This window comes from Stegostoma tigrinum, chromosome 9 (assembly GCF_030684315.1).
Source record: "Stegostoma tigrinum isolate sSteTig4 chromosome 9, sSteTig4.hap1, whole genome shotgun sequence".
NCBI lineage: Eukaryota > Metazoa > Chordata > Chondrichthyes > Orectolobiformes > Stegostomatidae > Stegostoma > Stegostoma tigrinum.
The window spans coordinates 62,256,501-62,272,435 of NC_081362.1; the positions used below are offsets into that span (position 1 = coordinate 62,256,501).

General features: G+C 39.4%; 1 protein-coding gene across 5 annotated transcripts in view; it reads left to right on the forward strand.

The window, feature by feature from the left end:
* mark1 (MAP/microtubule affinity-regulating kinase 1) overlaps window positions 1-15,935 on the forward strand; it is a 206,800-nt gene that overhangs the window by 174,912 nt on the left and 15,953 nt on the right. For 3 of the 5 annotated variants that reach the window (XM_048535737.2, XM_048535739.2, XM_048535736.2), the window contains 5 exons: window positions 900-1,053; window positions 6,736-6,929; window positions 9,685-9,782; window positions 13,993-14,169; window positions 15,291-15,551. In XM_048535737.2, the coding sequence (XP_048391694.1) occupies window positions 900-1,053; window positions 6,736-6,929; window positions 9,685-9,782; window positions 13,993-14,169; window positions 15,291-15,551 (884 nt within the window). Of the gene's footprint in view, window positions 1-899; window positions 1,054-6,735; window positions 6,930-9,684; window positions 9,783-13,992; window positions 14,170-15,290; window positions 15,552-15,935 lie in introns of those variants that run through there. The other 2 variants (XM_048535738.2, XR_007248083.2) reach the window with 2 other exon arrangements.

A 15,935-nucleotide genomic window follows, 5' to 3' on the forward strand; every position in this document is an offset into this window, starting at 1 on the left:
GCTGCCAGAAACAGAAAATAAATCACTACCTCTAGCAAAACTGTGCATCTTCCTGGGAAAAGCCTTTCTTTTGGTGGCAGGAACACAGAGGTAGCATTTAAATCTTGCAATGACAAGTTGTGCAAATGAACTCATATATAACTGGTTACTTTCAACCTAATTTTGTAAAATGATGACCATGAAGTCTACCATCTTCTCATAAGTTCCCAACTGATTTGCTAATGTCCTTCAGAGATGGAAGACTGTATTTTCATTTTCTGTCCTACATATGATTTCAGTGGAGTGTCAGCCTTGGCTCAGTGGTAATGGTCACCTCTGAATAAAACCACAACGGTTCCAAGTTCCAGTCCAGAGACCCTGACCAAAGAATGTAGGGTGACCCATACATGCTGCATTATTAGTGGTATGTTTATGTGATGAGTCACACAAATGAGACCCAGTCTTCTCTCTTAGATGAACATGAAGGATCCCAGGATGTTATTTGATGAAGAGTAAGAGTGTTCTTATGGTGTTTTGGTCAGAGTTTAATTTTAAATCGCTATCATCAGAAGCAAATATATATTATTACAATTTGTGGGACCTTTGCTGTGTGTTGGTCTTCTGCTTTGTTTTCCTATGGCAGTAGTGACAGCACTGGAAAAACTGTCACCTTTTACAAAATGACCGAGAACGTATTCATATATACGCTGTTTGGAAACAAATGATTTTTTTGTAACAATATGATATTGCATTAGATGTGGAGGGCAGATGCCATGTGTAAATGTACCTTTTCTCACCACCTTCAGTGGCTCAGAATAGTTAAAACAGTAGTATAGAAGAGAATGTAATTTAAACTGAGTAAACTAAGAGATTTTGAAGTTCAAGAATTATTTCTAATGACTATTTTTCCAAACTTCCAGTTTGAAGGCAGCGAATCTGTATCCAGTAGTAACCTGTGTCATAGGTCTCGACCCAATAGTGACCTCAACAACAGCTCCACGCAGTCTCCAGCACATTCGAAGGTCCAGCGCAATATATCAGCGAATCAGAAACAGCGGCGGTTTAGTGATCATGGTGGGGATGACATTCAAACACGTAAAGTAATATTGCACATTTCAACTTTGAGTGTGCAGTGCTGCAGTGAGCCGTACTAGGCCTAACTGCTCTATTATTTTAGCAAAATTGATTTAGTTCACTTCTTTGTTTCAAAGCACTTTGCATTGTTTTCAAACCAGGTTTATTTGTTTTGTGCTTTTGTACCCAGTTTACATTGAAAAACTAGCATTTGATGTTTTCACAGAGAACACCCAAAATGATCTCTCCACTTGTTACTAATCTAATATTCTGTTCCGTTACTGAATAGTATAGAATAGAATATTCTTTATTATCACGTATATTCCAGAACATAAATACAGTGAAAAGCTTCTACAATAGCTGTCTTTTAATGGCACGATCTTAGGTACAAGTCGCTACGTACAAATCTTGGATACAAAAGAGGAATAAAAGGGAATGTAGTAGCATTACGTACTATGTTTAAAGAATTACGTTAGAAATAAGTTAGTTATAACATAGTAAAAGGATTGACATTACAGTTCAGTAAAGAATTTCAAATAGCTGCAGCTCAGCATATGGTCTGACTACTCGTGACAGAGTCCGGTCCAGCAACTATCCCACACCTCTCCAAGCCTCCACTCAGCTCTGTATTGACACTCCAGCTGCCCCAAAGTAAGTTGCATTGCTCTGGGACTTGCCCCACCCCGCACCGTGCTGCACCAGGACCTGCCAGTCCACCCCACCTCGCGCTGCTGAAGGTGGCCCTCCCCTCCACTCCCCTCGTGCTGCTCTGGGTGCCTCCTCCCCTCCACCTCCCTCATGCTGCTGAAGGTGCCCCCTCCCCTCCACTCCCCTTGTGTTGCTCTGGGTGCCGCCTCCCCTCCACTCCCCTCGTGCTGCTCTGGGTGCCGCCTCCGCACCACCCTCCTTGCGCTGCTCTGGGACCTGCCCCTCACTCTGGGACTCTACTACCACACCCCCCGCACCCTCACCCCCCCAATGCCGCCATCACACCGCTCCAGGACCCACTTCGCCCTAGCGCTGCCCCGGGACTTGCAGCCGACTCTCCAAAGAGTATCCCATGCAACCACTATAAACCCTGCATTTCCCATGCCCAATCCATCTAACCTGCACATCTTTGGACTGTGGGAGAAAACCAGAGCACCCAGAGGAAACCCACGCAGACAGTCACCCGAGGGTGGAATCAAACCCAGGTTCCTGGTGCTGTGAGGCAGCATGGTTTACCACTAAGCCACCGTGCCACCCCAAATGTTTGCTAGTTATTTAATGTGAAGACAAGGTTGCTGCTACAGGTTCCAGTTTTTTTTTTCTTTTTTTTGCAGAGTTTTGTAGAAAGTTTCAAATTGTATAATTCTCCAAAACCATATTAGTATGATTTTGGTGCAATATTATTACTCAATACTTATGCTTCTGTGTAATTTCAGCAAAAAACAGCTTTTAGACAAATGTTATAGAAACAGAAAATAGTTGCAGGAGCAGGCCATTTGTTCCTTCGAACCTGCACCAACATTCAATACGATCATGCAATCTCAGTATCCCATTCACACCCTCCCTCCATATGGCATGATCCCTTTAGCTGAAAGGACCACCTCCCTCTTGAAAATATCTAATAAACTGACCCCAACAGATTCCTGTGGGAGGGAATTCCACAGGCTCATAACTCTGAGTGAAAAAGTTCTTCCTCATCCCCATCCTGAATGGCTTACTCCTTATTCTTAGACTGTGACCCCAGTTCTGGATTTCCCCAACATCAGGAACATTGTTCCTAGGTCTAGTCTGTCCAGTCCCATCAGGGTTTTATATGTTTCTATGAGATCCCCCCCTCATTCTTCTAAATTCCACTAAATATAAGCCCAGTCGACCCAATCTTTCCTCATACGTCAGTCCTGCCATCCCAGGAATCTGGGGTGGTCTCCCTCAGTAGCAAGAATGTCCTTCCTCTGACTAAGAGATCAAAACTGCTCAAAGGTGTGGCCTCACAGAGGCCCTGTATAACTGCAGCAAGGCATCCTTACTCCGAAACTCAAATCCTCTTGCTATGAAGGCCAATATACCATTACCTTTCCTCACTGCTTACAGCACCTGCATGCCAATCTTCAGCAACTGTTCCACCATGACAACCAGGTCTCCTTGCAACTCAATTTTTCCCAAACTGCCATCATTCAGATAATAATCTGACTTCCTGTTTTTCTGACCAAAGTGGATAATCTCGTATTTATCCACATTATATTGCATTTGCTAAATATTTGCCCACTCAGCCAGCCTGTTCAAGTCACAGTGCACTTCTTAGCATCCAACTCACAGCATACAGTGCTACCTAGCTTAGTGTCATCTGTAAATTTGGAGACATTGCATTCAACTGATTCATCCAAATCGTTAATGCACATTGAGGACAGCTGATGTCCCAGCACTGAATGCTGAGGTACCCTGCTCATCACTGCCTGCTGCTCTGAAAAGGACCTGTTTTTTCCAACACTTGTTGCTCCCTGTCTGCCAACCAGTTCTCTATCCATGTCAATGCATTATTTCTGATACCAGCAGGTTTAATTTTGCTAATTAATCTCTTGTGCGGATCCTTGTCAAAAGCCTTTTGAAAGCCCAGATACACAACATTACTGATTCACCATTGTCTACTCTGCTGGTCACATTCTCAAAAAATTCCTGAAGATTTGTCCAGCATGAGCTCCCTTTAGTGAATCCATGCTGGCTTGGACCTATGCTGTCACTGCTTTCTAAACGCTCAGTTATTACATCTTTAATGGTTGACTCGAGCATTTTGGAACCGGCCTGTAATTCCCCATTTTCTCTCTCCCTTCCTTTTTTAAAGAGTGGAAGTACTCTTCGGTCCATTAACCCTTCCAGAGTCTATGGAATGCTGGAAAATGATCGCCAATACATTCCCTATTTCTAGGCCATCTCCTTAGGTACTGTGGGATACAGAGCATCAGTCTATGACGAATTATCAGAATTTAATCCCCCATCCATTTCCTCAATACCGTTACTTGACTTAGAGATTTCCTTTAGTTCCTCCTTCATATTTGACTCTATCCCCTAGCGATTCCTGAAGGTTATTTGTGTTCTCTTCAGTGAAAATCGATCCAAAGTATTTCATCAGGGACATGCAGTTAATGAAGTTCATCCACGTGTTCTTTAAATGTCTGCCATTGCCTATCCACCATCAACCTCTTAAGCTGGCCAAGGATACTTATCCTAGCCAATGCTTGCCTCATACCATTATCTCAGTCAAAACAGTCCTAATTAGAATGTGTGCCTTGGATTGCAAAACTTCTAATTTTTTTGACACAGGGCTTTCATTTGAAGCTCAAAAATGCACAGGAGATCATTCAGCAACTGGTACAGAAGTTCAAACATGAGCTCTTTCGTGGCTGTTTGTCTTATTTTCTGATTTTATTCCAATTTACAGTATTCATAATTTATTCATGTATGCCTTTTCTAAGTGGAGTTAAAGATTTTCTTGATATCTTTTATGCTGTGAAAATTGTTGACATTAAGATTAGCTTCCCTACAGTGTGGAAACAGGCCCTTTGGCCCAACAAGTCCACACCGCCCTTGAAGCATCCCACCCAGACCTATCCCCTTTAACCCACACACCCCTGAACACTACGGGCAATTTAGCATGGCCAATCCACCTAACCTGCACATCTTTGGACTGTGGGAGGAAACTGGAGCACTCAGAGGAAACCCACGCTGACACGAGGAGAATGTGCAAACTCCACACAGACAGTCGCCTGAGGCTGGAATCGAACCCGGGTCCCTGGCGCTGTGAGGCTGCAGCACTAACCACTGAGCCACCGTGCTGCTCACATGTTAGGGTGCTGGAAATGATCCTTATCTTTTTGCTGATGATTTCTCAGCCTCCTGTTTCTAAGGAAGTAGTTGCTTTACAAGTATAAAAGCCATCTTAGTATCCAGTTTTATTAACCAAGAGAGCATTTTTTTTGCCATTTTAGCTTTTTCTTAGCTGTCACAGTTTTGATCTATAAGTTAAATTGGATACAAACATGTCCCAGATTTTTGCGGCTGACTACCTTCCTTTCTTAAATTTTAAAAGAAGGCAATCCTTGTCAGTGGTGTCTCATCTCCTTTGCCAAAGACCATAAGAAAAAAGAACAGGACTAGACTGTTGAGGCCCTTGAACCTGCTCTGCCATTCAGTTGGATCATGTCTGATTTGACAATCCTCATGCCCACTTTCTTGCCCTTTCCCTTTAACCCTTGATTTCCCCTAATGATTAAGAATCTATCTCAGCCTTCAATATACACAAGGACTCAGCCTCCATAGCTGTATGTGGCAAGGAGTCCAAAGATTCTCAACCCTCTTAGAGACACAATTCCTCTTCATTTCAGTCTTAAATTGGAACCCCTTTATTCTGAGACTATGCATTCTGGTCCTAGACTCTCCCATGGTAGGAAACAACCTCTCAGCATTTGCTTTGTCAAGCCCCTTAAGAATCCTCTGTGTCAGTGAGGTCAGTTCACTTCTAATTCTTTTAAATACTAATGAGTAGAGTCCCAACCTGTTTAACTTTTGCTCATAAGACAACCCCTCCATTCCAGAGCTTGTTTAGAAAGATCCTAGTGAACCTTCACAGAACTGCCTCCAATAGTTTTTCCCGAAATAAGGGACCAGAACTGCTATCTCTACACAAGTGCGCCCAGGTCTCTTTGTCTCACAGTTTTCTGTATTTAAATAATGCTGTTCTTCTGTTCTCCCTTCCAAGATGAACAAGTTGTATCCCTCTCGCAGCTTCCTTTCCACCTATTTTTGTGTCATCTGCAAATTTGGCTGCAGTACATTTGCTTCCTTCCTCCCTTCCTTTCTAATTGTGAATTTTATCTCAGATCATTTTGTCAATAAAAGAAACACTTTGATTTCTCCCAAAATGTTTTTAATTATTTTTTTCTGAATTTCATGAAATTAAGGAAAAAGTTTATTCCCAGAAGTAACAGCCTAATTTAATCCTAGAACTTAGTATGTTAGAGTTGATATTAATTGAATGAGATAAGTACTGAGTACCAGGATTTTTTTTTAAAAGATCAAACCCTGAAAATATTAAATGGGGCAAGAAAACAGCTCTTGGAAATAGAAAGCCAATAACCAATTCCTCAAAGATATGTTTATTGGTGTGATATGTGAAATTTCTTTCTCAGCTGGTTTTTGTCCTATTTTTAGTTTTGTCAGATGATTGAACTCAGCTTTAATATATGGATATATATTTTATTCTTCCCTGTTACCTCTGACTCATGCATAGAGTGTCAGTTGACAACAGAGAGGGATAGCTATGTAAAAAGAGAAGCTCGACAGTGATAATTGATGAGCACAGTTTTAGTTAATTATACGATTTGTAAGTTTCGTAAGGTTATCAAGAATTAAATACTCTTATCACAGTGTAGCAATGTAGTATTTTAATCTGCCCGTCAACTATTTTAAATCGTCCTTTCTTATCCAAGATGCTGTGAAGAGATCAAATCAAGTTTATCTTCTGTTGCATGCTTCTGATAATTATGCCATCAAGTGTGTGGCTGTGGTGAATTACATGCACTTTTAAATATGTTTGACTAACAAGGAAAGATATATTCTGCTGCAAAGGACATGAAATTCTGCACAACTGAGGTCAAATGAGTTTGTTTGATTTTGTCCCTTTATTTTTCCGTCATGCAGCTGGTCCATCGATCCCACCTGCTGTCTCATATACGAAGCGAGCTCAAGCAAATAGTGTGGAAAGCGAGCAGAGAGAAGACTGGGACAAAGACATAGCTCGCAAATTAAGTAGCACCACTGTAAGTTCCAAAGGAGATGTCCCCGCAAGTCCACTGGCAGGTCTAGACAGAAAGAAATCCACCACTGGACCAAGTGTAAGCAGCAACTTGATGCACCTGTTTGTTTTGATTCTAAGTGTTCAGGCCAGAAATGCTTTTCTATGTTTTTAATGAGGAGATCTCATGCAAGATTTAAGCAAGCTTGATCCCTCAATTTGAAATGCAAGCTAAAGTGCTTTTTGCATGTCCGTTTTATGTTTTGGCAACAATGCAACCATTGACAGAAGTTCTGAGATTTTTATCGTACATACCACATTGCATAATTCATATTATCTGGCTGCTGATAATCTGTCTGAACTGATGACTCCTTCCATGTTATAATTAGTGACCCGGCTAAAACCCTGTCACTGTTGATAGGCAGTTGAATGGTCCCTTAATCATGTAGCTCTGAAATAAAATGCATGTTCAGTGTAAAAGTAACGAACCTTTATGAAAGAGATGTTTTGTGCTTGAGTTGTGGGTCGTTCCTTCGGGTTTGATGTCAAATAGTGACCTTTAGAACATCTGGATGATGCATCAGTACATGTTTATGAAATCAGTATTAGATATTAAGAGTTCAAAGTAAATTTCAACATAGTACAATATCATACCCATGTGGATACGTTTAGATTTAAACTTTTGGAGAGTTAATACCAATAGAAGCAAAACTGCTGATAGTTGTTGTGAAACAGTTTCAAGATAGCAAAATGACAGCCAATTTTCAGTTAACCCTCTCAATAAGTAGGTAAGTCTTAAAAACCTCTAACAGAGAGGAACCAGCCCTCAAATGAACTCAGCACCAAATGAAGAAGACCTGGAGAGAAAGGTGAGGCAAACATTAGGAAGATTAAGAGACTTGATGACTGCAAAAGCGTGGGGATAAATTGAAAATGGAAGAGCAGAAAAAGAAAGCCTTCGCTCATTGTTGAACAACTAACACTTTCAGTTCTCCGGCTTCATGTCATTAAAAATAATACAGCACTGCTGGGTAAGATATTAAAAGGATTTACAATAAGGCCAGATCTGAGATTCTTTACTCGTGGAAAGAAAGAGTCTGGGCACCATCCCAACAGAAATCTTTATTATTAAGAAGGCGTTTAATTGAGTTGATGATTGTAGGAATCCAAAGCAAGGGGCAAAAATAGAAGTTGATCGCTAATAAACCTAATTTCGAAATTTAACTGGACTGTTTTTCCCCCATGGAAAGTGATTGGAATGTGGAATGGGCTGATATACAAAAATACACAATGTAGTTCAGAAGATGTTTTTAAGAGGAGGCAAAACATGTACATGAAAGGAAAAGAATAAAAAGACTTGCAATTGGACCCAGGTAAAGTAGGATAAGAGTCTTATGTGAAACATAAACACCAGCATAAACCAGTTGAGCTAAATGACCTGTATCTGTGCTATAAACCAGAAAGTTCCATGTTGAAAGCACAAGATCAGTATCTAGAGGTTGACAAAATATCAAAAAGGAACACTAATGGTGAAAAGAGAATGTTCATTGAAATTTGAGTATAACAATAAATAAAACCATAAAGAACAAAAACAAGGCAATACTCGCAAACAAGAAATGAAGGCTAGTTCAAAAGATAGGCAGAACTTAAATGAGATGCTAAATTGCCCCACTCCAACCCATTCATCACATGTAGAAAATTCTTTCCCAGGATTTAAGGAAACTTTAAAGAAAAATAGCATAATTGCAAGCATGGATTTGAAGTTACCAAACATTGCAAGAATGTGAGTAGCATCATACTGTAGTCATTGCCAGTGAATGCCTTAAATGGAACTGCACCTGAGAAACCAAAGACAGAAATTGACAAATGGTTAAGAGACAAGCAGGCTGGTTTTCGAACAAACAGATCTTACATTGACTGTATAACTGCATAATATATAATTGTGTAACTGTCGATTGAATGGATGATCGTGTTGGCCAAAATGCCTTATGGAAATTGAGACAGTATGGAATACTGGAGAAATGTTTTGTCATGTTTTGCCAAAATGCAGCAAATTCCATCTGGTAAGGGGAAACCCCTTCGAAAAAAGACATCATTTCACCTTCCATGCCAGAGAACCCGTGATCCTCAAGATTTATTGTCTTTAAAAATTTGCATCAGTCTTCCATGATGGTTTAGTTTTTTGTGCATGTGTTAGAGCTCTAACTTTCAAACTTCTGTTGTAATTGTAGGATACATGTGCTTTCCACTTGTATCTTGATAATGTCCTGCTTAATTAGAATGTGGCTTCCTTGAATATTGGTACAAAAATCACATTTTGTTTGTTCCCAAGTTGTAAATGTTATATGGTGTGATAACCCCTTCAAGACCCATGGAGAATCGCTAATTAATCTCCTTCTACAGCTTGTTGAGTGTGAGTTCTACCAGTTTTACTTTTGAGTTCTACCACGAGTAGTGGCTCTGTTTGAACGTTCAACATAAATTATGTTCCTTTCCAGTCAGGCTTCCTGAGCCATTGTGTATAGCTTAAACGCGATTGTTGTAATCTTACGGATTTAATGATCTTTGATTAAATGCATGGTAATTGTGAAAAATTACCTCAGCAATAAGGCCCTCAAATCATCTGAATGACAGTCACGTCATCAATGGCATATATAATTGTGGCTGTGAAGCTGCATGTTTAACCCATGATGTATAACTGGCTGTGCATGGAAATAGTAACATTTATGATAGGTTTGAAATTGTCAGAGTGCCCTTCCAGAACTTAAAAGATACAAATACAAACAGATCCAACATAATTAATAGTTTTATTACAAACCCATAGCTAGCTGACATAAATTGATTTAATATTTCAGAATAACATGCTCCCTGGTATGACAAGAAGAAACACCTATGTGTGTGAACGCTCTACCATTGATCGATATTCTTCCATGCAGAATGGAAAAGACAGCAGGTGAGAATCCATAGCGTTACATTATTGTCTAATGCTTCTGTTTTATTTCTTAAGCCGGATGAGTAGCAGTGATGCAGGAGGTAATGAAAAGCTATAATGAGGTGCAGCAGATATGGATTCATCAAAAACAAAGGAGAGTAAAGAGCCGTACCGTTGAGAGAAAGCCAGGTCCGTTTAACTGAATGACACGATTATGGGAACGCACAAGATGAGTAAAAATTAAAGCATTAGAAAGAGAGGGGTTTGAAAAGAATGATGGTTGATTAAATAAGTAGAAATGTGTTTTGCTTTTGTGTTTGCAGGTAAATGAAATGTGTTCAAGAGCAAACTATTTCTATACACAATTAGAAGCATTATGATTAAAAATGCTTGCTCTGAGAAGTAGACTTGATTCTCATTTTCCATCCTCATTAAATATTTAAGTGTTAGTTGTGTCAACTCCCTATAAATCTGAAGACCATGGTTTCCTAATCATATTGTAAAATGAGAGGGTAATTTTCCATTCTTTTCATTTGTAAACTGGAGTGTAAAGGGGGAAAAGTTATATTCCTATTCACGTTTGCTCATGGAATGAATTTTAACAACATTGTGCAATGCAAAAGGTGTGTGATACTGTAGAACAAAGCAGGTTAGCTGGATTGCCATCCAATTTGTTTAAAGAGGAATCAGCAGACAGAAGATGTAAAGAAGCTGAGTAAACACATCCTGCAGGATTACGACAATCCTCCTCTTTTCCCCCATACCTCTTGATGCCATTCCTGACAGAAAATCACACATTTTTTGTTAAATATATTTAGTGACTTCAGTGTATGGTAGAGAATTCTGCGGCTTCACCACCGTTTTGAGTGAAGAAATTTGGAAATAAATGGTCGACCATTGTCTCTTCACAAACGACCCACGCCCCAAATAAGTACAGAGAGAAGGGTCTTGGCCTGAAACATCAGCTTTCCTGCTCCTAAGATGCTGCTTGGCCTGCTGTGTTCATCCAGCTCCACACACTTAAAACCATCCCTGCATCCAGTGTGCCCAGCCCAATCAGAATTTTTCAATGAGATCCTCACTTGTTTTTCTAAACTCTGGGAATATCAATGGGCCTAGTTCGACAAATTTCTCCTCATGAAACAAGCATGTCATTATTGGAAAACTGTCTAGCGAACCTTCCCTGTATTCCGTTTATGACAAGAATGTATTTCCTTAGGTAAGGAGACCAAAACTACACACAATACTCAAGATATCATCTCACCAAATCTCCATTCAGCTGCAGCAAAGGATCCTTACTTGTGTACTCAAGCCCTCTTATAACAAAGACCAAGTACCATTTACCTTTCGAACTGCTTGCTGCACCTGTGTCCTTGCTTTCAACGATTGATGTATAAAAACACCTAAGTCCTGTTTTACATCAATATTTCCCAATCTATCACCAGTGAAATAAAATACTCTGCCATTCTTTTCTTCCTACTGAAGATACCTTCACACTTATCGATGATGGTAGATGCTGCGTAACAATGTCTAATTATTCATCATGTCTAAATCATCTTAAAGCATTTTACTTCCTCCTCACAATTCAAAAGTTTTGTTATGCTTAGCAAATATTTGGAGTTCATTTTTGAAAGTAGCAGTGGGTTGATAAAGGAAACATGCTGAATGTTGTGCTTTTTGTTTGGTTTTAAATGCAATGTGTGATCCTGGATTTTGTGAATAGGAGAATTATGTACAAAAACAGAGTGGAAACATTAAGGTTTCAAGAGTTATTATGTCACCTGCTCCAGTTGGTCGTGATATTCTCCCACCCACTTGCCGTATCTTTAAAACAAAAACCAGAGAAACCCTCGGAGCATAAATAATACTAACACAATTTTCGAGTTTTGCTTTTGCTCCTTGGCTGTTCCAACAACTTAGAGTAAACAATTCAGAGTTTCTTCACATTGTGTCTAGTTTTATATGCCTCACGTTGTTGAGGATGTCATGGCCGTTAAAATGGCCAATTAAAGGCTCATATCACATGATGCAGAATGAGAATCTTAACGTAGAATGTCTGGACCTGGTGGTGGAAGTAGAATCTATAATCATTTTACAAAGGAAGATCAAGAAAATTTCAAGAAGAAAAATCTAGGCGATTATGAAGCAACCATTACCAGGGGAATGGGACTAAGTAACTCTGTCTCCTTGGAGTGTAGCTATGGACATATGATGCCAAATAACTACTTCCTGTACTGTAAAATTCGGTCTTCAGTGGATCTGAAATTCTATTTTCAGTGGATCAGGAAAACACTATTTTATTTAGTCTAAAACGATATGATCCTTAGCTGTTTCTAATTAATGTTCACCTACTGTTAGTCTACTTTGTTGTCTAGTAGTAGGTTTAGGGATGCCAATGAGCGAGGAAGTATTTGTAGATCATCACTTTTAATTTTGTATGTGCGCAGTTCGGTTATTCTTAAGGTCATGTTAGACCAATTTTCTTCTACTTGTGTCTTGGTTTGGGAGTCTTGGAACTGAAGTCATGAGCCATGAATTGATTCCATATGCGCAAGTACCATTCATAAAAACACTAAATAAAGTAAGAAAAGCAATTTACACAACAGATATTACTAATGCTGTTAAAATGCTTCTAAAGTGCTCATCAAGAACATCAAAAGGTAAGTTGCAATGTAAAAACAAAATTGGCAGAGACAATTGCTGGGATTTGGGTGCTGATTTTAAAAAAAAAAGAATTAACTAAAACAATTTGAAACAATACTACATTGTAATATATCTGGCAATATTTTTAAAGGATCTGTAACACTGCTGCAGGACGGGGAGGGTGTGTGACCTCTGTCCTGGACGAAATAAAGCATTTGACTTCAAACTTGAAACACTGCTACCTGTTGTTTCAACTAAGTTATGCAGGATAGTGACAGAATAGAAAGGACTAAAAGCTACATTGGTATGCGCAGTGAGTATATGTTTTAAGGTATTGCATGTCTGTTCCATTCAGGTCACATAATTTTTTTTTCAATCATTTTGATTGCCAAACATGTTAGGTCTTAAATCAATTAGTGAAACCGATAATAGAAATAAATTCCAATGGTTTGTTTTGTTTTTGGCAATGTACCTCTGCCGATGGAATTAATGCCTGTTTCCCAATGTGAAATTCGGAAACCAGGATAATTCTGAAGAAGGCATTGTCGTCACTCCACAAATGTTGCTTGACCTATTTTAAGTTTTTCCGGCATTTTCATATTTCTAGCACCCTCAATATTCAGTTTTTGAAATTGTGCAATAGCATCTGTTTCTATTAAGTGCCACTATTCAAGCTGATTTAGAACAGCTTGGTTAGCTTTCGTGTGGAAAAGTGGTTGGCTTAACTGGAAATGTCTGGATGCATAATATGCTGAAATAGGCCACTCCTATTGCACACACGTATAATATATATTCTCCCAGATGTGGGTGAGTGGCCTACAATCTACTACAGTGTGGTGGAGTTAGTGGATTAGTGTAATATCACGTGATTGGTAGCCCAGAGATTCATGTTCTGGGGACGCAGCTTCAAGTTTTACTGTGGCAGCTGGTGAATTCAATTAATGTATCAGGAACTGAAAGCTTGTCTCCATGGTAGTGACTGTGAAACTATCGATAATTGCCGTAAAAACCCATCTGGTTTACTTGTGTCATTGAAGGAAAGAAATTTGCCATCTTTACTAGATCTGGAATAGATGTAAATCCAGACCATTGCAATGAGCCTGGGTCACCAGAAATGTAATTGAATCTTAACTGCCCTGTGAAAAAGTCTATCTGGCCAGTTAGTGCAAGGACAGTTAGGGATGAGCAACAGATACTGGCTTTGCCAGTAATACCCACATCCCATAACACTGTTCCTCTTTATGAAAACAAAATGTAGCTATATGCTGGTAAAATGCAGGAGCAGATGTAGACTATTCAGCCCTTCAAATCTGTTCTGCCATTTAATGAAATCATGGCTGATACGATAAACATCAACTCCAGTTTCCTGCCTTTCCCCCATAAACCTTGATTACAGTGGAATATAAAGTTTAGCCTGTGGATTATTGAGCAAAACCAGACTTAGTCTGCCTGTTATTGCTGTCATGCCAATCATGTGAAACCTAACATTTACATATGAAGAGCCCCAATTACAAAGTGCCACTTTGTTTGATCAGGTATTTTGTGTTACATTTTGGCTTCTATCTTTCTCTTTGCCTCAACCCATAAGCCTAACTGAAATGTCTGCTTGTGCAAGCAGTACTTCCACATCTGTCGCAAGCCCTGCAGTGTCTTCTGGAGTACCATCAGCTCGTCCTCGACACCAGAAATCCATGTCAGCCTCTGGGCATCCAATCAAGGTCATGCTCCCTTCCATTGAAGATGGCAGTGAAAGTTACCGGCCCAGGTAAGTATTTACAAGGTTCCAGATATGGAGTGTTTCAACAAAGTGGCAGTGTTGAGTCACGGAACAACATTGTGCTTGACACACAGAATTTCCAAGTCCCGACGAAAAATTCTGTCTGACGCAATTCCTCGTTATGCCACATTTGTCTCATTTTTGTTTTCTTTACTAGAAATGTACTGCAAAAACCATCTTTTTCTAAAGTTCCCTGCACTCCAAATTGAAGTGAAGCGGAAAACAATATGAAAAATGAAAATCTTCATTGGTATTATAATGATGAAGAAAACTCAAATCCAGAGTCATGTTCACAGATGGGGTTACATTTCAACTGAATTGATTTTTGTTTCTCTGCAATATATGGTACTCTTGTAAAGTTCCTGCTATGGAGAATCTAGAGTCTGCTATTCTCAATGATGGAAATTATGCAAATTTCGGTACCTTGTGTACATAAACTGAACGAAAGCAACCAGATCTTTGTGCAGTAACACAGTGCGAAGCTGGCTGAACACAGCAGGCCAAGCAGCGTTAGAGGAGCAGGCAAGTTTGATGTTTCGGGTTGAGACCCTTCTTCAGATTTTTCTGAAGAAGTATATCGACCTGAAACGTCAAACTTTCCTGCACCTCTGATGCTGCTTGGCCTGCTGTGTTCATCCAGCTTTGCACCGTGTTATCTCAGATTCTCCAGCGTCGGCAGTTTCTACGATCTCTGTAGATATTTGTGCACGCAAGTATGTTTTCATCATGGGAAAGAGTGAAAAGACAATAGATTAACACATGTTTATTCTCTCAATTCAGTTTCACTTGATATTAATACAGATGAGGCTTTATTTGTCTGTATTTGTATTTTCATTATAGAAAGAAATTTCATTTTACTTAGTTCAGTTGAGCAATAATCCCTATCTCATGCACTTTTTAGTGTCTCTTAGGTTATATTGTAAATTGCGTCTCTCTGTATAGATTTAATCCAAATAACATTGTAATCATTTTTAGCCTTACCATGAAGATTGTAGTTAAAATCTACGTATTCAAGACTATTCTCATCTCACATCACAGAAACTGAGACAAGTTCTTTGGAATTTGCAGTGAATTACAATTTACATCTCAACTTTTCCTTCTGTACTCAGCACTGCAGCCCAAAGAGTACCTGCTGCTTCTCCTTCTGCACACAGTATTAGCACCACTACTCCAGATCGAACCCACTTCCCTCGAGGAAGCTCTAGCCGAAGCACTTTTCATGGTGGACAGTTACGGGAACGACGAACTGCCACATACAATGGACCACCAGCTTCACCAACATTGTCACATGATACTGGTGCCCTCTCACAAGCTCGAAGAGGAACTTCTACTGGTATAATAAGCAAGATCACATCCAAATTTGCCCGCAGGTAAGTTACTGAATGATTGATTCTAAATGTTTGATGATCTTTTTGCTTTTTAAAGTGCAGAAAACAAAAACCCCACAACCCAAATGCCCTTCTCCAATTTACATAAAGAATATTTTAAAACAAGTTCACTCTCTTAGCTATAAACTGTTAACAATAAATCCTTTGATGGTAACTCATGGTACTTGAACTGTTCATCTATCATTATACTTGAGGCTGAGTGAATGTAGAATTGTTGTTTCATTCCTCCTTCTTGTCGAACATCTGTTTTGTTTCATATAACTAGAAAAATGCATTCTGGTAAACACACTGAGCAGTACAAAATGTTTCTTTTTCTGGCCTCTGCTTCAGTTTTCTTCTCCTATTTGTCACTACAGTTAGCATTTC